The 21,981-nt window shown below is 45.3% G+C and overlaps 2 protein-coding genes across 3 annotated transcripts; one reads left to right on the forward strand and one right to left on the reverse strand.

Annotated features, from left to right (window-relative positions):
* Window positions 1-275: 275 nt before the first annotated feature.
* Window positions 276-5,217, forward strand: tsg101a (tumor susceptibility 101a). 2 transcript variants are annotated; one of them, XM_029841301.1, is made up of 10 exons: window positions 276-649; window positions 1,051-1,180; window positions 1,254-1,319; window positions 1,458-1,621; window positions 1,766-1,892; window positions 2,449-2,506; window positions 2,776-2,870; window positions 4,201-4,403; window positions 4,495-4,734; window positions 4,897-5,217. In XM_029841301.1, exons 1-10 carry the CDS (start codon window positions 608-610, stop codon window positions 4,984-4,986), a joined length of 1,215 nt encoding a protein of 404 aa, XP_029697161.1. In that variant the 5' UTR covers window positions 276-607; the 3' UTR covers window positions 4,987-5,217. The 2 variants fall into 2 exon arrangements, with proteins under 2 accessions (XP_029697161.1, XP_003967414.1); XM_003967365.3 differs by having other exon boundaries at window positions 277-649; window positions 1,051-1,138; window positions 4,897-5,210.
* A 580-nt stretch (window positions 5,218-5,797) lies between these two features.
* Window positions 5,798-11,927, reverse strand: ldha (lactate dehydrogenase A4). The gene is made up of 8 exons (XM_003967364.3): window positions 11,776-11,927; window positions 9,778-9,903; window positions 9,127-9,244; window positions 8,863-9,036; window positions 8,614-8,787; window positions 8,321-8,438; window positions 6,967-7,090; window positions 5,798-6,883 (listed from the first exon to the last, which is right to left on the reverse strand). The coding sequence occupies exons 2-8, from the start codon at window positions 9,901-9,903 to the stop codon at window positions 6,719-6,721; spliced, it is 999 nt and encodes a 332-aa protein (XP_003967413.1). The 5' UTR covers window positions 11,776-11,927; the 3' UTR covers window positions 5,798-6,718.
* Between the last annotated feature and the right edge of the window lie 10,054 nt (window positions 11,928-21,981).

Consider the following 21,981-nt stretch of genomic DNA (forward strand, 5'->3'; position numbering starts at 1 on the left):
GTCAGCCATCTCAAGTTACCTTTTGGAGCTGATGTTCACAGGGAACATTGTTGCAGCTTCTCAAGCATTTAGCATATCTGTGTTCCATAAAAACAGATGTGGTTTCTAGTATATTTGTTCAGAGTGTGAAGCAAAGGTACATATTATTATTATTATCATCATCACTATTATTATTATTATTATTATTATTATTATTATTATTAGTAGTAGTAGTAGTAGTAGTAGTACTGTACTATGCCCACGACAGCGTGTGACATGCCACGCGTACGCACCGGAAGTGGTCAGGTGTTGTACCCGGAAATATCTTTGTCGAGTGTTTGCTTTGGGCAATTGTTGAGATTAGTGGTCAAGTGCTTAACTTGATCAATTTCATTTATCCTTTTGCTAGACCTCGGTCCCCAACCCAGAAGGCAATCGCGTTTTATTCCGGAATAAAGACATAGTACAGTGTCATAGTTAGTTCCGGTCCCGGGAGGGGGCTAACTGTAGCCTAGCATTGAAGCTGTCCTAGCTCGCATTAGCCTGTGTGAGCTGCCCATAGCGCTGGCGTGAACGTCAGCAGTTCTCGCATTTAAATAAAAGGAGTTATTCAAAGGACCCTCAAATCATGGCAGTTGTAAACGAAGGTGCCCTGAAAAAGATGCTAAAGGTAAGTTTGCGGTTCGTCTGTTGAAGGAGCAGCTCATGTATACGACGTTAAACTTGAAACCATTAGCTACTTAGTTAGCACATAAACATGTTATATGGCCTGGTTTGGTCTTACCTTCGATCATTCCTTTACTACCAGTAAGTAGTTTATTAATAAATTGTGTCGAACATTACATGGGTTTCTCGCTGTCTGTGATAGGTTCAAGTGAAATGTCTTATTTTTCGTTAATCTTTATGTGACAGTATTTTCAAGGCAGGTCAACATCACAAGATTAAATCTTAACGAAATCTCAAGCGGTCAAGTTTAATTTATGTGTTGAGATACCATTCTTATGAAATAGTTTATTTTTTCTTAAATCGGCTATCAATAATGACATATGTACTCTCTTCTTCATTATCCAGCAATATAAATACAGAGATCTCACAGTTCGTGAGATAACCAACGTCATCTCCCAGTACAAGGACTTGAAGCCAGTTATGGACGCTTATGGTAAAAAAACACAACCCATCCCTTTTTCCCCCCACTTTAATGGCAAGTGTTGGTTTTAGGTTTAGTTTCAACTTACTTGCAGTCGTGTTTTTAACTTGCTCTGCATCTGTTTCAGTGTTCAATGATGGGAACTCCAGAGACCTGGTGAGTTTGGCAGGGACTATTCCAGTGAGCTACAGAGGTAATAAATATGTCTACGATGGTGATCAAATTAATTCTGTTATTCTTATTATGCAATTCTAACATGCCTGCATGTCACCTATTTTGTTTGATTTGCAATTGAACAGACATAACAATTGTGTCTCTGGTCTGCTTCAAGGTAACGTCTACAACATCCCAGTGTGTCTGTGGCTGCTGGATACATATCCGTACAACCCCCCCATATGTTTTGTCAAACCTACGAGTGCAATGATGATTAAAACTGGGAAGCACATTGATGCCAATGGAAAGATATACCTACCCTATTTACACGAGTGGAAACACGTAAGTCCAAGATTTTATTTGTTCATGTTTAGAGTGTCATTGTGTGGATTGTGAAGCTGTGGAAAAAAATATTGAAAATAAAATTAGCAAGGAAATATTTGTTGTCCCTTTTGCCAGTTTGTGATGAAGTGTTTTTTCTTACAGCCTCACTCAGACCTCTATGGTCTGATTCAGGTGATGATCGTGGTGTTCGGAGAAGAACCTCCCGTGTTTTCTCGTCCCACCACGCAGCCCCCATACCAAGCCTTCCAAGCTACTGGGACTCCTAACGGTAAGTGCCCAAGACATGATGACCTTTTTTAAATCACAGTTGCCTCGCAGACACAAGGGTCTCGCTTTGATTCACACAGCCTATCTGTGTGAAGTTTACACTTACTTATTGCCCCTGGATCTTTATACACACACTAAAATTTAACTGGACGCTGCAAGCTGCCTCCAGTGAATGATCGTGCCATTAGTTAATGATGGGTGATTTCCACGGTTTGGAAAATGTTTCCAATATTTTGAAATGTTGCGTTTATTTACTTGGCCTCGAGGGGGCGCTCTGACACAAAATACGGAACAGAAAAAACCTGAACCGAAAATTCCTGAGTGACGAAACATGTTTTAACCTGCTTCTATAAACACTTTAGTTCTGAACTAAAGCCCCCCGACACAAATACTGAAAAATATTTCAGTACAAAAGAAAGGTGCAGTGACTAGATTGTATGCTACTCTTATGTGTCAATTTTTGATTTTTGTTTAGTGAGTTTAGGATGGAATTTTTGACACACCTGCATAGCGCAAATTGTAGTTTAATCAGTTTGATTATTTTTCCTATGTCACAGCTTCTTACATGCCTGGAATGCCTGCAGTGTCGTCCTACGGCCCAAATCCAAACCCAGGGTATGTTGGATGCTAAGATGATGTTATCAATGCCTTTCAGAATTGTGCTGTTATTGCAACTGATATGTATTTAACTCTTAGAGTTCAGCTTTCATGTAAAGAGAGTTCAAACAAGTCCAAGTGACATGAAAAACTTGTCATTCAGGTTTTTGAGCGCTGTCTTTGGTCTCTATTTTTAAACAGATAAATAGAGCAGTTACAGTCGCATTGACCATTGCCATTTTATCATGGATGTTTGTTTTTTAATGATTGTTGCCTATCATTTTCAGAGGCTACCAAGGATATCAGTATCCAGGGGGTAACACTTACCCAGCAAGTGGTGGAACTGCACACTATCCCACCCAGAACCCAGTTTCCACAGTGGGTAGGTATCACATTCATTAATGCTTCCTCTACTCTGGCCTGAGTTCATTTGTAAGGTTAAAATCCCACCCTTTTTTTTTTTTTACTACATACAGATTAAATCAAGTAACACTGGATGGACGAGTTGGTTAAATTTAAACATTTAACTCAGATTCAGATAGAATGTTTCCATCTGTCTGTGGTTTATAGTTTATTGTGTCCCATAAAGGTTGACCTTTTAATCTAAAATCCTTTAACCTGTGTGACCCTGGATGGTGCGCCATGCCACCAGTAAAAGGTCATTAGTGTCATTTGAGTAGGGAGCATTTAAAGGCCAGAGGGTGTGATGGACCTGAAGGGAAAGAACACCTCCCCCCCTCCCAAAAGCTCTCACAGCCTGCACTTCATAGGTTTAATTTTATATTTAGGATGGGAACAGTAACCTGTCACAAAGGCAGACCAGTGATTTGTAATCCATCTGCTGTCCCATCATCAGCTCTGACCAGTGTAATTGTGGTCCGACACTGGTGTACGCGGAGGGGTCTGCTATATTTAGTAAATCAGGAGGGCTGGCCCACCCACATCCCACCGAGGCATCAACTCTGACATTTGTGTTGCTGCTGACTCCAGATAGAACATGGCATGAGACACCCTCTGTGTATTTTCACTTATGTAAACTGGTATTTGGGTTTTTTCCTTTGTAAGAATGTTTACCTGATTTAATATTTTGGATACCTTAACGTTAAGAAGGCCTCCAGCACTAAAAGTGAACCGCTGTTATGATCCAGGAAGTAGTGTTTCTGGGCTCCATGAGTCTGTAGCCCCAAGACATCTGGGAGTCAGGAGGTATGCTCCCCCATGTGGGGGAGGGTGTATTTTTAACTTTGATGCACTCAGAGCAGCTGGACCACTGATTATTTGTATAACAAAAAAGAAATTGTTAAAAATAAGAAAGCCCAATCTTTGATTCTGATGCCCTTTAGAGGAGAATTCAATTATTCCTGCATGCTCTTGAGAACACACTTAGCTGTTATCATGCACCTAAGGCTAATAAAGTCTGTGGGACACGCCTGGAATCTTTAGGGCACTCACACCCTCCCATATCAACCAGGGAGCAGTTCATGACAAGCTCTTGTAAAAAGCCACTAAGCAGCTCATTGGTAATATTTGAATTTATTATTTCTGTATAATAAATATACTGTATATCTATAGACCAAACATCTTTACTTTGAAAAGCAGTAACAGGATTATCCACCTGTTTGACGCACACTAGGGTGGTTTGTTCATTGAGTGACGCTGTGACACTTATTTTATAGTGATATTGACCTTGTTTTATCATCTTCCTGTTAAAGGGCCAAACAGAGATGGCACCATTGGAGAGGACACCATCCGCGCTTCTCTGATCTCAGCTGTGAGTGACAAGCTTCGCTGGAGAATGAAAGAGGAAATGGACAGAGCCCAAGCAGAGCTGGATGCTCTGAAGAGAACAGAGGAGGACCTCAAAAAGGGACACCAGAAACTGGAAGAGATGGTATCAAGACTGGACCAGGAAGTGGTGAGATGCCCGCTCGTTTTGGTTCTTGTTTTTACATTACCGGTATTCTCTTTTTACTTCCTTTCTTCTCTTTAACCATTTTTCTCAACAGGCTGATGTTGACCGTAATATTGAGCTACTGAAGAAAAAGGATGAGGAGCTGAGCGAGGCCTTGGAGAAGATGGAGAACCAGACGGAGAACAATGACATCGATGACATCATCATGCCCACAGCACCACTCTACAAACAGATCTTGAACCTGTATGCTGAGGAAAACGCAATTGAAGACACAATCTTTTATCTTGGAGAGGCCTTGCGCAGGGGTGTGATAGACCTGGAGGTGTTCCTGAAGGTAACACGAGAACACAGCCTCGAGCTGCTGCTGCTGATCTCTGAGCCAGCACAGCGTGAGAGTTGTGTTGTTGTGTTGGTTTGGAGCCTAAAACAAACCACTAAATATGCAAATATGTTGGCACATCCAAACAGGAGTTTGACCGGTTGTCTCTCGTTGCAGCACGTACGTCTCCTGTCCAGGAAGCAGTTCCAGCTTCGCGCCCTGATGCAAAAAGCCCGAAAAACAGCCGGCCTGAGTGACCTGTACTGACCCACAGCGTTTTTGAGAGACACGTTAATGTGTGGGCTCAAGTTGAAGCTCCAGCTTCCACCTGTCCTGTTATCTGAGTTAGTCTTTTACTAAATGCACTTTTAATTGTCTTCGGAACACTATTATGTTGTTCTTCTTCTTGTTTGTTCTTCATGCCTCCATAGAGCTCCAGTTGTTTTATATTCAGATTAATGTATCATTGCGAAATAAATCAGAAGTTGTCTTATGGTTCTTCTGTATTTTGCATGTTGTTTACACGGAGGTGTAGAACTGAGGGAGGTCAGTGGCGTCGGATGTCAGTGCACCATGAGTGTGTGATAAACACACAGGGATAAGTGCAGCACTACACAACAGTGGACCTACAAGTTAGACCAGGAGAGGAGATGAAGGCCTCAGGTTCCATTTGCTTTTTAAATATTCTGGGACCTACAGGTTGTGTACTGGGATGACGCGGTGCTATCAGCATTTCTAGTTTTGGATTTTGATGGGCCATGTAGGACAGAAGAAGTAGTAAAAAGTCTTGTGGATTATGTATAAACCACACACATGAATTCTCTTTTATTTAAATGTTATCCCTGTTTCTCCCGAGATTAAAAAAAAAGTGCACCTCGGTAAATCGTTGTTTTCCCGAACCTCCCAAGATAAAACTACTGTCTGAATTGGGTGTATCTCAGGTGTAATAAATGTAATGCTTATGCAAACGGTGCAACGGGCCTCACATTGGCCTGTTTTTGTGCACTGACAGTAGCTGAGTCGGCAGAATGAGCAGCAGCTGCCTCCTGATGGACAAACACACGAAGGGACAAAGGACGGAGCTGTATCAGTATCCTGGCAGATTTATTCGATGTTAGTAACAGGTACAATTCTTCCGTGAGCCCGACCGTGTTGTAACAATACATAAATAGATTGTAATACTACGGTAATAAGTTAAAAATAATACCAGCATTATTGGTTGTCCTTTTTCCTTAGACTCTCGAATAAAATAAATACAAAACCCTCTGAGGGTGTGCGTACAAACACCTTCAGGATTGTTACCTTCTGGTATGATTCATAACAAGACAATAGGTCACGATTGTAGCTGACTCTTTTCCATTGGCTCTCTTATCTTATCTTATCTTGAAAAGTTATGACAAGTCTTTGAAAGTCCCACCTAGTCCTTAACATATAATATATTCTTTCAGTGCACTTGTGGCTGGGTTTGTCTTAAAGGCTTAAACAGTACGTTAAGGAGTGTGGTTATTTCATGACACGATAAGGTACTTTGGTATAACGTGTCTACGGCAGCGCTGTTGGGACTGCAGGGAGATCCGAAGGCCTCCACTAGAATGGAATGTCTCCATTTTACTCAAAAGATAAAAAATAAAATAAAGAGATCACCAAGTGGAAAAAATACAACTGGCAACAATCACAGAATACACAAATACAGACTACAGACACGCGTGCACACAACAGTGTACGATAACATACAGTACGTGGAGGGTGTGTAGATTGTAAAGGCCTTACGTTTCCTTTGCAGACAACATACAGTCCTCCCTCTCTCCAAACATCTAAAATGTCGAAATATGAGTCATATAAGGTCTGAGCAGTGGTTTAAACTCAACATCTGCCTCGCTGGATGAGACTGGGAGAACCTTTTAGCTACGAACACAGAGGGAGAGAGAGGGAGGGAGAGCGAGCACGTGGTGACGATGGGACGTTCTGGGCGGACTTGAGGGGGTCACAGGTGTGCTCCTCACATAGTGAGCTCTTTCTGGACGCCCCACAGGGTCTCGGCGCTCTTCACCAGCTGCTTCTCCTCTTCGGGCTTCAGCGTCATGTGGATCACGTCGGTCAGGCCGCTGTTGCCCAGGACGGAGGGGATGCTCAGGAAGACCTCGTCCTTCACTCCGTGCAAGCCCTGAAAGGCGAGAGCAGACGGTCGTGAGTGTCGCGTACGATCGGCTGCCCGTGGAAAAGGGCGGCACCTCCTCGTGGCCTCACCTGGACCAGCGTGGATACGGGGTGCACTTTGTGTAGGTTCTTTGTGATGCTTTCCACCAGGTCGGCCACAGACATGCCGATGGCCCAGGAAGTGTAGCCCTTCAGCTTGATGACCTCGTAGGCCCTGCGGTTCACAAACACACACACACTCATGGAAGTGTTTCTGCTTGAACCTGAGGAAAGTGTGCTGAGTGAGGCGCGCAGGGAAATCGAATAAAAAATAAGCGCAATCTTGAGAAACGACATTGTCTAAGTTATCTAAAAAGAATGAAAACGTCCTTTCAAAAGGGATATTTGCCCACAGTGTGGTAAGACGTCGCCCTTTGTCTTGCCCCCTCTTTCATACCTGAAACCTTTGCCAACATTCTGATAAATGGACTATTGTGCTGCACATGGCTGACCTCCCTACAGTCACTGAGGAATGGCAAGACCCACCCACGGGCAGGTAAATAAAAGAGTGATGTCAAGGATTGCCTGGAAAAATGCTCCAAATATTAAAGAGCGCCGCTGATTTGCATGTGTGCGTGCCTGTGCAGGCACATTGATCAATGGCCTGATGAGACCTCTGTGGAAACAGCCTGCAGAAACACAACTGACGAGTTAAAAATAAATAAATAATTAAAAATTTCTTTCAAAGAAATCTGTTTGATTCAAATCAGCCAATATCAGTTTTTTTTAAATGCACACACACACACACACACACAGGTCTGTGTGCAGGTTGTGCAACCTTCACATGCAGCTACAGGTTAGCACTCACTTCTTTGATCTAGTGAGCCTGGTCCTGATCAAGGTTTCTTCAGATATTAAAAATGGACAGCTCATGCCACAACTGATTGATATCAAGTACAGGGCATAATACACACTGCATTGTTTCACATCTATCACACACCTATCAAAACAAAAACTGGGGTGTGTTATGAGCAGCAGTTGCAGCAGGGTAGGCTTGCAGGAAGTAGCACACCTATTATTTGGAAGCAGTTTCTACTGAGTCCTGCATATAGAGTGTGTGTGTGTGTGTGTGTGTGTGTGGCTCACTGGGCTGGTTAAATACCACACGGGGGCTAAGGAGCTCCTCTATGTCTCTGCTGGACCACGTTTACATGACAACGTTGTCACCAGAAATAGAAATGTTTTTACTTTTCGTTTAGTGTTCTGCGTTCCCACAAACGTCGGTAGCGGTGCGCATTCAGGCGGACCCGCAATAACAAATGAAACCACCATAGCGTGCAGGTTAGGCAAGTAGTTGGCACGCTGATGCTCCCCAGTGAAGCGAAACCTTTTCCCCGAACAACAACGGCGCACACCACGAAGCTAGCCGGGCGTTGCAGATTACCACGAAGCAAATAGCACTCACCCGTCCACCACCTTCTTATGGACGTCCTTCCAGTTCTCACTGTCGCCCTCGGTGCCCATTTTTGGGTTGAGACTTTGAAGAGAAACTCCAGCAACATTCACTCCGCTCCACACGGGCACTGGAGGACGCAGAGAGACATGTTTCTATACACCGCACGCAGCAGCAACTCCTACGGCGCACCGCATAGCATACGATGCTATTTTCAGCCACCGTTGTTATAAGATAAAACTCCAAACCACTGATCTACATCGGGGGCCAGGCAGGAGGTGCTATTTTTAGTGGCAGCTTCATACCGCTGGAGTCTCCGTGCTCTCCGATGATCCAGCCATGGCAGCTGGAGGGGTGGAGGTTGAGCTTCTCTCCCATGAGGTGACGGAAACGGGCAGAGTCCAGGTTGGTTCCGGAGCCAATGACGCGGTGACGAGGGAAACCGCTCAGCTTCCAGGCCACGTAGGTCAGAATGTCCACTGGGGCGGACAGAGGACAAGGTGAGACATTGGCACATTGCTGACGGGTGCTCGCCGCTCCACCGAGCTACTAACCTGGGTTGGAGACCACCATCAGGATGCAGTTGGGACTGTATTTGACAATGTTAGGGATGATGAACTTGAAGATGTTGACGTTGCGCTGAACCAGGTTGAGACGGCTCTCGCCCTCCTGCTGGCGAGCTCCGGCCGTCACCACCACCACCTTGGAATTAGCGGTGACGCTGTAGTCTGCAAAACGGACAGATTCTCGGATGTAGTCGAGGCAAAACACACTCATCTTCTACGGGGTGCGACACAAAGAGGAAAGCAAAGTTTCACCTTTGTCGGCCACGATCTTGTGCGTCTTGAGGAAGAGCGATCCGTGTTGCAGGTCCATGGCTTCTCCTTTCAGCTTGTCCTCCATTACGTCAACCAGGGCCAGCTCATCGCACAGGTCCTGGTTACACACGCACAAAAAAAACAACAGTAAGTCAATCGGGCGACTTTTATTTAATGTGTCATAGTGGAACTACGTCCTGCCAAAACTACACTGAGGCCGGGCTGAGCTGAAAAAAACCCACCCCTTTCACCTCCGCATTGAATAAACAGCACCTCTGACCTGGTTCCCCATGTTCCCATGCTGCCCCCGGTCCAGCTCGGAATGTATCGGAAAAGCCGCGTTTCCTCACCTGGTGTGTGGAATCGTAATCTCTATCAAGCATTGCTGAAGCTCGTTTAAGAGTCAGCAGAGCTCAATTATTCACATTATTCTCCAAATGAACTGACAAACCTTCTGGATCTGCTAACTCACTTGTATTTACTTTGCCAGTTATTCAATAACTAGTGCCAATTTATCTTGGATGCTGTAATCTGCTGTACTTCTTCTTATTACTATTTACTGTTTATTCTTCCTGATATGGACAAGTGGGTCAACAACCCTCTTATCCCTCCTAACTTCTCCACCATCATGTGTCTTTTGTTTCCTCTCACCTTGAGCAGTATGCTGATGGCAGAGGCCATGCCGACCATGCCGACACCCACCACCGTCACCTTGTTCTGGCAGCCGATTGGCTGCTCCTTCATCACATGGCTGATCAGTTTCTCCTTGGTGGACATCTGTTCATGGGAAAAGGCCACAGGGGGTCAAAGGGGGGGGACCTCCAATTCATAGTCATTGAGAAAGTCAAAAGAAATGTGCATACTGGGGAAACAAAAAGGTGTGAAAGAGGGGGGAGGGCAAACAAAAGAAGAGTGACAGATGAGATAACAGATGTGAGTGGGGGGTGTAAGTGTATGGGAAGGGTGGGTTTTTAAAAAAAAGAATTGGGAAAGTGTGTGTCACCTCTCTTGCGTCAGAAAATGAGTAAAAGTGAGATTCCCCTTTTTGAGTCACGATCTTTGTAAATTCCCTTCCTCTACCTCAGAAACTCCTCCTCTGTCAAACGCAACAGGCAGCTGCAGACAGACCCCGTGCTCTCCGCCAAGTTTATTTCCATAAATGGATCTGGGTCCGTGGGCGCTTCACAGGACCTCTCAGAGTCACCACGGCAACCCCTGACTTGGAAACTACTACGGTCCGTCTGCACCGCGCAGCCCATTGCTATGAGACATCAGAAGGGAGGGTTTCCTGCTTCCTGACCGTCGTGTGAGTGTACACTCACAATGACAACGCACCAGCCAGGCGGCACAGAGGGCTGCCAAAGGCAATTAATAACACAGTAATAACTCCCATAAGAGGACGGGGTAAGACCTATCACTACGGCAGGTCTACACACAGTAGTGGGAGTCGTAACCCTCGTCCAATTATTTCTCAAAACGACAAGCTCCCTGCGTACCAGATCCCGAACCCGAGGTTATTCTTTGCGGCACACAAGACCCTCTGTTAGATTGCGATTAAAGGTTATTACAAATTCTCACTGGACAAATGAGAGGTGTACTGTACATGGCAGCGCAGTCGCGGACCGTTTAATAAGGATTATATTCAGATTTGAAGGAGCAGGAACAATTAGGTTAGGAATTTTTAATCTCAAGATAGCTGAAAACTAAGATACAGGCGAGATACAGGCTTGTATTATTATTCTCCATTAGAGAGTGACATTTGCCTATAATTTGATTAGAGAACGTGTTCAGGAGTCAGATAGCACAGCTAAGGACATTTCAGTGACCATTTGACCTACACACACTTTAAATTATGTTGAGGATTAGATGACATAAACCATCAAAACTACACTAGAGATATTTGATTATTAGTTTGAGTCAGATGTGAGTGGTCAGATCATCCCCAACACAACAGGATAGAAGTGTTTGGGTTGAGGCTTGGTTGGTATTTTACAAGAAACCGAACTAGGTCAATTAGTCGGAACTTTACATGTGGCAATAAAACAGGTCGCTCCTTCTATCTAGAGAATGCAGACATCCGTATCACAAAGCCTGGTGTGCATTTCCTGTGCCAGGTACATTCACGACACAGGGTGGTTGCCATGGCAGCGGGGGGCAGCTGGGGTAGACGTTGCGTAACACTGCGCTACAGACGGCGTGATGCAGCGATATCACAGAGGTTCTCATAATAATCTACATTTGGATATTTCCTATCCAGTGCGTTTTGCTGATGCTGTGCAGGAGATTATCATCTGCAAATAGGCGTATTTACGGTTTTTGATTTTGTTTTGCAATTCTGTGGGGAAATGTTCGATTAAAAAAAAGTAAGGGCCTACCATGCCACCATACAGCCTGTTGCTTTTGCTTGCGACGATTCACTACTAAGTACAGAACAATTCCATCCCATAACTATAACGAAAAAACGGAAGCAGGTGCCGTTGAGAATCAACTGTCCGTGCCGGGCAGCGACTCGCCCCTCACTGTGTCATAAAATGCGCACTGAGTTGTTATAGCCCCCCGACAAAAGAGAGGAGACTGCCCTGGACGGGGGCACAATGTTTCGTAGTGTAGTTGAAAAGCCCGTGGATGAGAACAATAGAGAAAACGTACCTTTAGGCTTCCGTCGAGAGCGTAGAAACGCGGAGTGGAATGTGTCCGTTGCTTCCGACAGGGCTCTCCGCAGCAGTGGTGCTCGGGGGGGCGGTCCCCGCCGCTACTTAAAGGCAGTCTGCTCCGTTACGTCACGGTGTATAAGGTGGGCGGGGCCCGGGCTGCGTAACTGCTGCGCGTGTCTCGTGTCACGTCCGAGGCAGGATGCGGCGCTGAGGGTTTCTCACATCCGGGCTCCTTCCATTGATGAGTCTTTATAACCTACACGCTGCTCTTAAAACCTCCTTCAGGAGACAGGTTATCACACAGGTGTGAAATGTTATAACAATATGCTAATGACGTGGGTGGTCAGACGACGGTGACGTTCAGGAAAATGTGATTTTTCTCCCCCCTGAGATGTCTGCCCATTGTCTGAGGACCCAGTAATGCCCCTGCCCCCAATGTAACCCCGAGGATTCCATTTTCACGTTGCACCAGGCTCAGTTTATTGTTAATTGTTGTTCAGGATCGCCGTCAATTGTTACCTCACGTAAATGTCCTTATTCAACATTACTCAGAGACATCTGATCACATTTCAGAACATCCACAACGTCACAAGGGTGTAAATAAATCGTGTGTGAACAATAAACAAGTACGAGTCACGTTCCTACCAGCTCTATAGGGCGGGGACAATAAAGGTTCTCGGGAAACCACGTTGTTTATATATCAATCATGATGCAACGTTGCTAAAACACGAGGTGCTGGGTGTAATGGCCTTATATCTCGTGATAAAAGTATTGGTTTAATTGAAAAATAATAAAATACTTGCGTGTTTCAATATAATTTCAGAAATTCCTATAATTCCTCAATCATTTCTTAAAACATGACAAAACACGTACTCTTCTCTTTCTTCATATTATTCTAATATTGTCATTAATATTATTCTAATACCGATCTGAAAGAACTTAGTAAACTAAGGTGTGTACCTAGTAATAGTCTCCACTGTAAAAGCGGCTGTGCAGTCAGTTATATCGAGACCTTTATTCTATAATCTCTGTTTATTATTTATTATCATGGCATGGTTTCTGATCTGAACCACAGCGACCGTGGTGACAAACAACACACATTTAATATTCCTGAAAAGTCTGTTAAAGTAGAATAAAAATCACTGAGTGTGGCCGTGTTAAAGTGCGAGGAGGAAACTGGAAGGAAGAGAGTACTATCTCTTAATGTGAGCGTGATTACGTGATAAAGTGCTCGTCTGAAGCTGCTTGGTTGTGACGTAACCGTTCCTTTGCTGCCCCCTACTGTCTGACGCTGCTTGTTGCACAAGACCTTTTTGTTACCCACCTGAGGAATTTTCTGCTAGATAAAGCCGATTTCACTGACAAAGGACCCAAAGTGTTGTGCTTTAGTTACAACACAACGTATTTCTTTCTTCATTCTTCTATCCAGTTTTTTTTTTGTTGAAAGATTACAAAGTGAAAATTGCGAGAATGTTCTATTTACATATGATTTGGGATTAGTCTCTGTAGTTTGGCCTCTGTATTTCAGCACCATTAAGTGCTGGATGAAGTGTTCAAACTAGAAAAATTCAAACTACTTTCATTTGTTTCAGCCATTGCCAGTAAGGCCTGATAAAAGGGGTAAACACTGTTCAGTCTGCTTTGATAACTGCTACTAAATGTTACTACTGACAGCACATCTCAATTTGAACCAAACTGAGCATATTTTATTGAAACATATCTTGGAATAACGATTTTTTTGCCAACTCACTGGAAAGAACTGAGTAAACTAACACGTGTACGTGTAGTCTGAACTGTAAAAGCAATCATTTATATACAGACCTTTAGTCTGTAATCTCTGTTTTATTTTTGAAGCAAACCACAGCTGCTGTGGTGACAAACAACACATAATGTAAATTCGTGAAAAGACTGTTTAGTAGGAGTAAAAGCACTGAGTATGACTGTGTTAAAGTGCAAGTTCAGTAACAGATCAGCCTGACAGGAGCAGTGTTAACCTCAGCTAATTTCACAACCATTTCAGGGAAAACCTTTCATTGGTTGAATGAAAGGTCTTTCTGCTTAACATTACTAAAGGACAAGAATTCCTACTTTGAGTTCTGCCTGACTTTTTCATTGTTTAATGAGTTTCAGAAACACTTATGTAAATTAAGACTGGACTCCGTTACAATAGTTCAGTTTCTATCAGAGAAGAGACCAGATGTAAAATGTGAATCACCCCCCAGTCCCCCAAAATCTGTCCACCCCCACAAGAATACAATAAAATTAATACTATTGAAGTGATTTGTTGCACCTCAGTGGATGTGATAATTAAATCATGGATCTATGCAACCTTTAACGATATGCCTGTATGCATTTATTATTCTGAGTGAGTTGCGCTTTCGTCTCGAATATTATACCCATTTTGGTGATGTTTCACCAATAAACTGTTTACTTGCAGTACTCATCTATCACCGGTAGATGGCAACCCAACAGAGGCTATAATCTATTGTTCCCTTGAAGCCCCCCTACCCCCCCAGGCTCCCGCTCCCAGCAGAATATCCCAGCACCAGCTGAAGCATGACCTTGTTCGCAGTTTGTCATCCGCTTGTGTATCCAGATGAGCCACTGAAGAGTGTAAGGCTTTTTTTTGTAGGCCGCAGAACCGGCGCCAGCTTTTGACTTTAAACTAAAATAAATAGCTAAATGAACCGTCATCCAGAGCATCATTCCACTGGAATTCGGTGTCTCAGTGTCTCATACCTGAACCTGAAGCTAGTTTTCCCCCATGTGTTTGAGGGAGAGTTTACAGAGTCTGTTCTCACTAAAGTTTCCTGGATGACTCCCAGCTCATCAGTTCAAACATCCATTTAATGGGCCTCAAAGTGCTCAAGTGTTTGGAGCTGCTAATGTGGAAACCAGAGCTGGAGACAGATGAAAATAAAGCAAATATAGGAGAAACCTTATTTATCTCCCATCTTTTAAGTCTTGGGTTTGCCTCAAGCAATGTCCTTCAAACCAAGATGTCTTCTCGTCCTCGTCCAAGAGCCACTCTTTTTTTTTAAACTCTCTACTTATTTCACGACCACTTCCCCAATTCAGTCACTTCAGCCCCTGCGGAGGGATAAAGAAGCACAGGTGTCTCATGTTAGCTTCTCCTCTTGTCACTTGCCAATGTGCTGTTATTGTACAGAGCATTGGGACTGAGGTGTGTGTGCATGTGTGTGTGCGTGTGTCGATGGTGCAGTGCTCAACGTCTCAGCTTGCCGTGTAATAGAGAGGAATCTAATCAGCTGCTCCCAGCCTCCGCCTCCTCCAGCTTCAGCGAGGCCGAGGAACGTGGGTCACATCAATCACAGAAAGGTCCTCGTGGGAGAAAGATCAGCTTCAACACTCTGTCAGAACAGCATCCAGCCCTCCGTCAGAACCCCACTTTATCCCTGACAGACGTACCCTGAGCCGCAAACACGACCTCCTGTGCAGTTTCTGAATCTCCCCCTTGCTAATTTGTCCTTCCTCGTCTTTCAGCAGGAATCACACAATCTTATTCCCGGTGCTTTCCTCGCTCCCCCTCCTGCTTTCCTTCAAATCTTTCCCTCCATGCTCTCAGCACTGCGCTCTCTTTCCCTTTTTTCCCCTCCTTCCCGACTTCCAACCAGATTCTACACACACGGTCTGCCTACGATTGATAACATCCCTGATGGAGCCCCTTTATTAACCACCCACAGGCAGATTAACCAGAGCAATAATACACCAATCAGCAGCAATTAGGTGCTGATAAGGCCAGGAAGAACTCAGCTGGCTGCAGGAGGGGCAGCAGCAGTCGTGGAGGTACGGGATGTGAATGAAGTCATGTCTGCGTGTACATTTGTGCACGGCTGTGCTATTATTCAGCCTCCAATCTTAATCCCCCTCGCAGGAAATGTGATTCTAATCGGATGTGAAGTCCTCCTGACCTGTTCTCACCAGGCCTTAAATGGAAGCCGCTACCGGGCGGGCGGGTCTCAAAAAGCGGGACTCCAAAAGACAATATGGCGGAAAATCAGTCACCGCGCCGTTGCGGGGGAACAATCAGCCTCCATTACAGGATATTAACGCACTTCAGGTGGAGTGCTGGCTCTTCTAATTTCTTTCTTTCTATATTCCTGGCCTCGGCTGCTAAAACAGTAGCCTGGCGTTGTTACGCACCAGCTAAATGCTGATGAAGTCTGGAAGGTTACGCGAGCCTCCTGCCTGCAGGCATCCACACAGCAGCCAAGTCTGATTTCAGCAACATCTGTTTGGACTTATCCCCCCCATCACACACACACACACTAATACACATTCCCGCTGATTCACAGCCAGGTTCGTGGGAGCGCTGGCACGCAGACACCCAAACTCAGATGCTACTTTTGATGACATGCCGAAGGTCCCAGAAGCTGTTTACCGCTGAACACCTGGGAAGCCCACCAAGGTTTGAGGCTCCAGACTTGACCCCCGCAGCTAACCTGTGCACTCGATTACTCACGCCAACCACCTCCAGAAACGCTTAATATATGTATCAAAGTGGGAAGCGAACGTGAATTTTCCCATTTCCTCTGGGCCTTTAGCGGATGAGGCACATTGTGGGGGAGCCGGATCAAAGCTCCCCGGAATTTCGGCGGAAATCTGGAATTTGGCGCAAAGAAGTCAAAGTTGGGCTGTTGAGGCTCTGAAAGTTTGGTCCTGGCAGCGTTCGCACACTGCGGCAGGTCTAACCAGCCATGTGGCGGCGATCTTCAGGTCTGATGACCTTAGCGCCGCTGATTGATATTGGATTGGGAGGCGGGGGCGCGCGACGGCGGCGGGGCGTGCGTGCGCACGCGTGTTTTGCACGCACGGAGTGGTGGGGTTAATTGAAGTTGTTAGAGTGAAAACGATTCCCTGGAGGCAGGTGGAGGCGGTAGGTGAGTTCAGCGGTGGGTGACGATGAGCGATGGGAAGAGAGGGATGAGACGAGGAGGCAGAGGGAAGGAGCGTGGGCGTGTTACGGGGGGGGGGGGGATTTCTCCTCTCAGCTGAAGCTTGGAGGCAGCGAAACATGGAGCAGGCGCACGTGAAATGATTCATCCAAAGGTCAGTTTCGTCCATGCGCCCCTCCAGCTCTGACATCACCCAGCCTTTAATGATCCACTAAAATGAACATTCTGTTCCGTACACGTCCTGCTTGTTCACGCAGTGCCCTCCGACAACAACCTCCTCTCTTCTACTGGTTTCTCTCTGTCTCTGACCCCCCCCCCCACCCCCCACTCACCTCCATTTCACAGGTGATGGTTTGGTTCACTTTAATCCAAACAGATGCTGGGCTGGGGACGCCTGCCCCGCTGCCTTAACTCCAATCAGCTTTCATTGCTCTCCGGAGGAGGCCCCCCCGCAACCCCAGGATGCCACACGTGCACATGCGTGGCGCGCACGCGTCAAGGTCAGGCGTAGTCGTTGCCCCCAGAGCGTCGTCTGAAGCCAGCCCCAGCGATGGAGCAGTGGTCTGGTGTCGGCGGGGACGGAGCCGTCAGTGGCGATGCATCTGTCGGCCCCAGCAGTCTGAGCCGCCCCCGCTTCGTCCACGTCTGTCACCTCCTTGCCTCTTCTCCACCCCCACAGCTAGCGCGGAGAGAGCAGCCCCCCAGCGTTATCTGTGAATTGTGCAGGGTGATACTGTAATATTGCTGTAGCGTTACGATGATGATTTACCGTGCAATGATTGGCCGTTCTAGCTGGGACCAGCTGTCCGGCGGCGCTGCTCTCTGGGGTTGGGCCTCCTAATGACCACATCCTTGTTATTCACATGCAGCAAATTCAATTGCAAAATGTTTCATTTAGCTGTTTAAATATCGTACAGTCAAGGATCGACGGCCTTGTCGACAGTTACAGCTGTTGTTAACTTTACAGCTGCTGATTTGACATCTGCAGCCAGTGGATAATGAATCTAGCTGATAGAGTTGCTGGATGGCGTTTTCAGAACTGCCGCGTTTACTAATCTGTAATTTTTGCTCTCTGAGGCTCTAATTTTGTTTTTGAGACGGAGATTTGTGAAGATGAAGGTAGCCTTATTATAAAATACAAATGTTTACCATTTAGAGACCATTTATCAGCGTTTATTAAAAGGCAAATGAGAAAAACAAATGAAAAAAGCCCTCAAAATTATTAACAGTAACATGTATTCTGTTCACCGCTCTTGTAAACTACACCAAAAAAACAAGGAAATAAACGTATTTGCATACTAATAGGAAGTCACACACTTTGGTGATTTCACACTTCATTAGGCTGTTTGTTATAAATGTTTTCAAACGATTAATGAACTGAGATGGATTTTGACTCCGGAATATTACCAGATAATAGGTTTTCTTTGGCTAAGGCAAACGATTCTTAGCATTTATTAGCAGAAAGCACCAACTGGATCCCTTCAGCTTGTGATCTTTCGGCCGTGCGGGGAACTGGCACAGAGTTGAATTAGTGATCGATCTCGTGAGTTTATTACACAAAGACCGAAATCTAGATTCATTCGTTTTCATGATTCACGAAGGTGCAAAAGTTCCACCCTTTAACTGTCATTGTTTGCGTGCATAGAGGCCATAACTCTCTTGATGAAAGGCCTCTTCCTCTATTTACCTGCTGATTAATGGCGCTGTAGAGCTCCGTGGAAAGCTCCAGGCCATTTAAACGCTGCTGCCCGACCTGCAGCCTGTTGAAAGCAAAGACGAGCCGCTGAAATGACCTCGGCTAGGGCGAGCCCGTTCAAGTAATCACGGGCACGTTTCGTTTAATATTTCTTCACGTCTCTTCAGTTCTTTGGTAATTAAAGTGATTCACCATATATTCATGAAGAAATCACCCTTAGAGTCAAATGTTGGTCGTTAAAGGCTTTTGTACAGTAGCTGTCCTGATACTAGCATCTTATTTCGGGGTAAATAGGTGTAAATTTCCTGCGATCAATCCCAGATTTCATCCCTAAGATGCCAGAATGTTGTGTTTATAACTGCAGTTCCTTGTTTTCCACAGTTTGTGATGTATTTCTCCAAAATTTTACCCAGGAGGTGGTAATAAAGCACACAGGTGACATCACCAGGTGGAAAACTTCCCAATCGCCCTCCTTTCCTGAGACAGGTCTCATTTATTGTCAGTTTAATGCAAATGTCTGCGAGAAGCGTTTCTTTGAATATCGAATCCCTTCACGTATCACTGCTGTCTTTCTCTGCTCGTTGGGATGCCAAGTAACATCAACAGGGAGCAGGAAAGGAAAAATTCCTGGAGATGTTAAAATGTCACGAGGCCTCCTTTCTTACTGCAGATGTGATGCGCGGCCTTCCATTCGTGTGTGTTTTTTTTTGTTTTTTTCCTAATTTGTCCTTTCAAGTAAAACACATTAGATTGTGTTCCAAGCGAGGTTTGAAAGGTGAGAGCCAGTGACCTTGCCTGCAGCAGATTTTTTTGAATTGGCTGGAGAGAAACGCTTTGGCGTGTTTGTGAGTCATTTTCAAGGATACTCGGCAACCACACAACAGGAAAAGGTTACCTGCGTGGCCCAGCTCCATGGGCAAACGCTCTTAATACCGACTAAAAAGCCAAAACACTAAAACAGGCTTTTACAAGACTATCTGCAGTAACACTGAATTACAGTTGTGGATACCTCTAAAGAAGCACAAATTGATAACCGAGCACACCACCAGGTTTGTGCCATCAGTGATACGTATTGTTTAAGACTTTCATCTCATGCAGCTAGTAATTGCCCGTGATTAGTGAGGCACATGCAGCCACAGTGATTATCCAGACAAATCATAATTGCCAACAGTTTGTTTCTTATGCTGCAATTATGTTTATAGAAATGGCAAAAAGGGAGAACTGAATAAGCTCTGTCGGTGCATCTGTGTTTAATGTGTTACGTTATTAAAAAAGCATTAGCTCCAGTCCAAGACATATAAATCGTAGTTGTAGCTGCGAATCAAGGAAATTGCCGTGCGGCACAAAGACGCGGTATTCTGCAGACTGACTCACAATCAGGCGGAGAAAATAAACTGGAAAAGCATGTTTTGCTATATGTAAACGGCTGGGACTGGAAGGCTGCAGCCACAGAGGAGGAACAGAAGTAAACTGGGTCAGACGACTGTGTTTGCCATATCAGGATGTCAGCACGGAGAGGTTAGAAGCGGTGCAACACGAGTGAATCTTAAACCCTTGCAGCTCTGCTGGGAGCTTTTCTGACAAAATTAGGGTATTATCATAATTACAGAGAAACGGTTGGGTTTTTTTCCCCGATAGTATGTCATTAGAAAAATATGGATTTTCCTACTGGGGAGGCTCTGGGGTTCAGCAGCAGGGGATAGGGGAGGAACGCACTTTATCACCAGCAGGAGGCAGTGTTGCAGCAACCGTGTGCACATGTGTCAACGTGTGAGCGTGAGTGAGGGAGATGTCATTCCCTCTGGTATTCCCCGCACAGCCTCCCTGGCGGCCATGCCATACAGTGACATTTGAAATGAACAGCAGATCAGAGATGTAAGATGTATAGAATATAGATAAATATTGGTGTGTGTGTGTGCCTGTGCCTGTGTGTGTGTGTGTGTGTGTGTGTGTGTGTGTGTGTGTGTGTGTGTGTGATTGCACTGATTTGCACTGAGGATTTCCAGTGCTCATACACACAAAATCTTTGTCCAGATGTGCACATCCGTCTTCCAGGGTACATTTTTGTTTCTGCACATGTAGCTCATTAGGTAGAGGTGTGATTCCTCTATAAGACTGATGCACCTTTCACCATCTTGAATAGATTTTTAGAGTTTAGAGTTTAGAAAATCTGAAAGATTCCCGCCCGCTCCCCCTCGGCCCGACCTCTGACTCTCCCCTCAGGCAGAGCTGGATATGGCAAATATGGTCATGGTTTAAACATTTAGCGACATTTGACGAAAACAGTTTGCAATAGGCAGAGGAAACATTGTCATCTTCACAATAAACACTGTGCAGATGTGAGCGCTGCCGCCAACACCAACAATCACTCTTCGTAAAGCTAAAACTAACACGAGCGCTAATGCTAACACTGAAGCTAACGGCCGTGGTCACAAGTCTGGTTTGTTTACACTAAAGTTAACACTTATCAAAACTATATGAGACATGAATATAGATGATGTTTTTACACTTTCTTATACATTTTAGTGTGCTTATTAAGAACATTTAAAAATGGCTAAAAAAGTCTAAAACTGCCCGAAAGGTAAGAATCTCTCTAAGTTTATTTTGCACGGTAACTCTGAGATACATTAACTTTTCTACTTCCAAATTTCCCTTTCACTGTGCGGCACCTTTTGGATGCAGCTATTACTCGTGTTTGTCAGACAGAGGTTCTGTTGAAAGCGTTTACTGCCTTTACATCCATCTTTCCACCCTCCGGTCTTCCAAGTGTTTGCTGATAAATGCTAGCAGTCCTCTCTGAACGAAGATGTCACACTAATTAATCAAACACACTATGTTGGCCGGCGCGTTAACAGCACAAGGGTTGTTGGCAATAAACAGTTTGTACAACCCTGAGAGGTGTGGAGTCTGCATCCGTGTGCAGCATTTGTTCCAACACGGCAGCACTGCGGTACACCCAGCCCGTGAATTGGTGTGTACACAGGGTTTTTAGAGTGTGTGTATACGTTTAGTTTTAAAAGTCAGGTGTTTATGGCTCCCTGTTGAAGGGGCCAGGCTCTCCTGCCCTTCATCATGAGGCAGAATGCTGGGGACGATGGGGGGGGACGATGTTACTGAACTGTTGGCAGCCTTAAAACACAAAAATAAAGCAGTGTCCTACCACCTGTATGTCCTTCTGCTCAGTTTACAGCATTTTTAGCAAAAGCAGAAATAAAATAAGCCGCTGTTGATTGAAACATAGGCTCAAACACCATCTAAGAAGACGTCTCATTAATTGCTTCGCAGGGATGAAGGATGGGAGCGATGGCGGCTGAGGAGGAGTGAGGAAGGATTGATGGGTAGCAGGGAGATACTGGCACGGTGATTAAAAACGCAAGCTGCAGATGTTTCTGGAGCACTTCAAAGTGGTGCGCCTGCCAGCGCCAACGCCAAGGCCTGATGCATTATTGAGCAGGTACCCGCCTGGCACCTGGCGCCGTCCACCTGGCAGCGTTTGGTCACGTGGGTGACAGCCCGGGTCACACCTCTCCACCTGGACCCAGCCCCCCCGTGCGATGGAGGCCATCGGGGACGTGGAGCACGTGCTTGA

This window comes from Takifugu rubripes, chromosome 9 (genome assembly GCF_901000725.2).
Source record: "Takifugu rubripes chromosome 9, fTakRub1.2, whole genome shotgun sequence".
NCBI lineage: Eukaryota > Metazoa > Chordata > Actinopteri > Tetraodontiformes > Tetraodontidae > Takifugu > Takifugu rubripes.

What these genes read in the sequence shown, in the direction of transcription:
- tsg101a (XM_029841301.1), top strand. Translation starts at nt 608, where the DNA reads ATGGCAGTTGTAAACGAAGGTGCCCTGAAAAAGATGCTAAAG. An exon ending in TATTCCAGTGAGCTACAGAG is followed by an intron (nt 1,320 to 1,457) that starts GTAATAAATATG and finishes GTCTGCTTCAAG; the next exon opens with GTAACGTCTACAACATCCCA. An exon ending in CAAGACTGGACCAGGAAGTG is followed by an intron (nt 4,404 to 4,494) that starts GTGAGATGCCCG and finishes TTTTCTCAACAG; the next exon opens with GCTGATGTTGACCGTAATAT.
- ldha (XM_003967364.3), bottom strand. Translation starts at nt 9,903, where the DNA reads ATGTCCACCAAGGAGAAACTGATCAGCCATGTGATGAAGGAGCAGCCA. An exon ending in CAAGATCGTGGCCGACAAAG is followed by an intron (nt 9,037 to 9,126) that starts GTGAAACTTTGC and finishes TCCGTTTTGCAG; the next exon opens with ACTACAGCGTCACCGCTAAT. An exon ending in CATAAGAAGGTGGTGGACGG is followed by an intron (nt 7,091 to 8,320) that starts GTGAGTGCTATT and finishes TGTGAACCGCAG; the next exon opens with GGCCTACGAGGTCATCAAGC.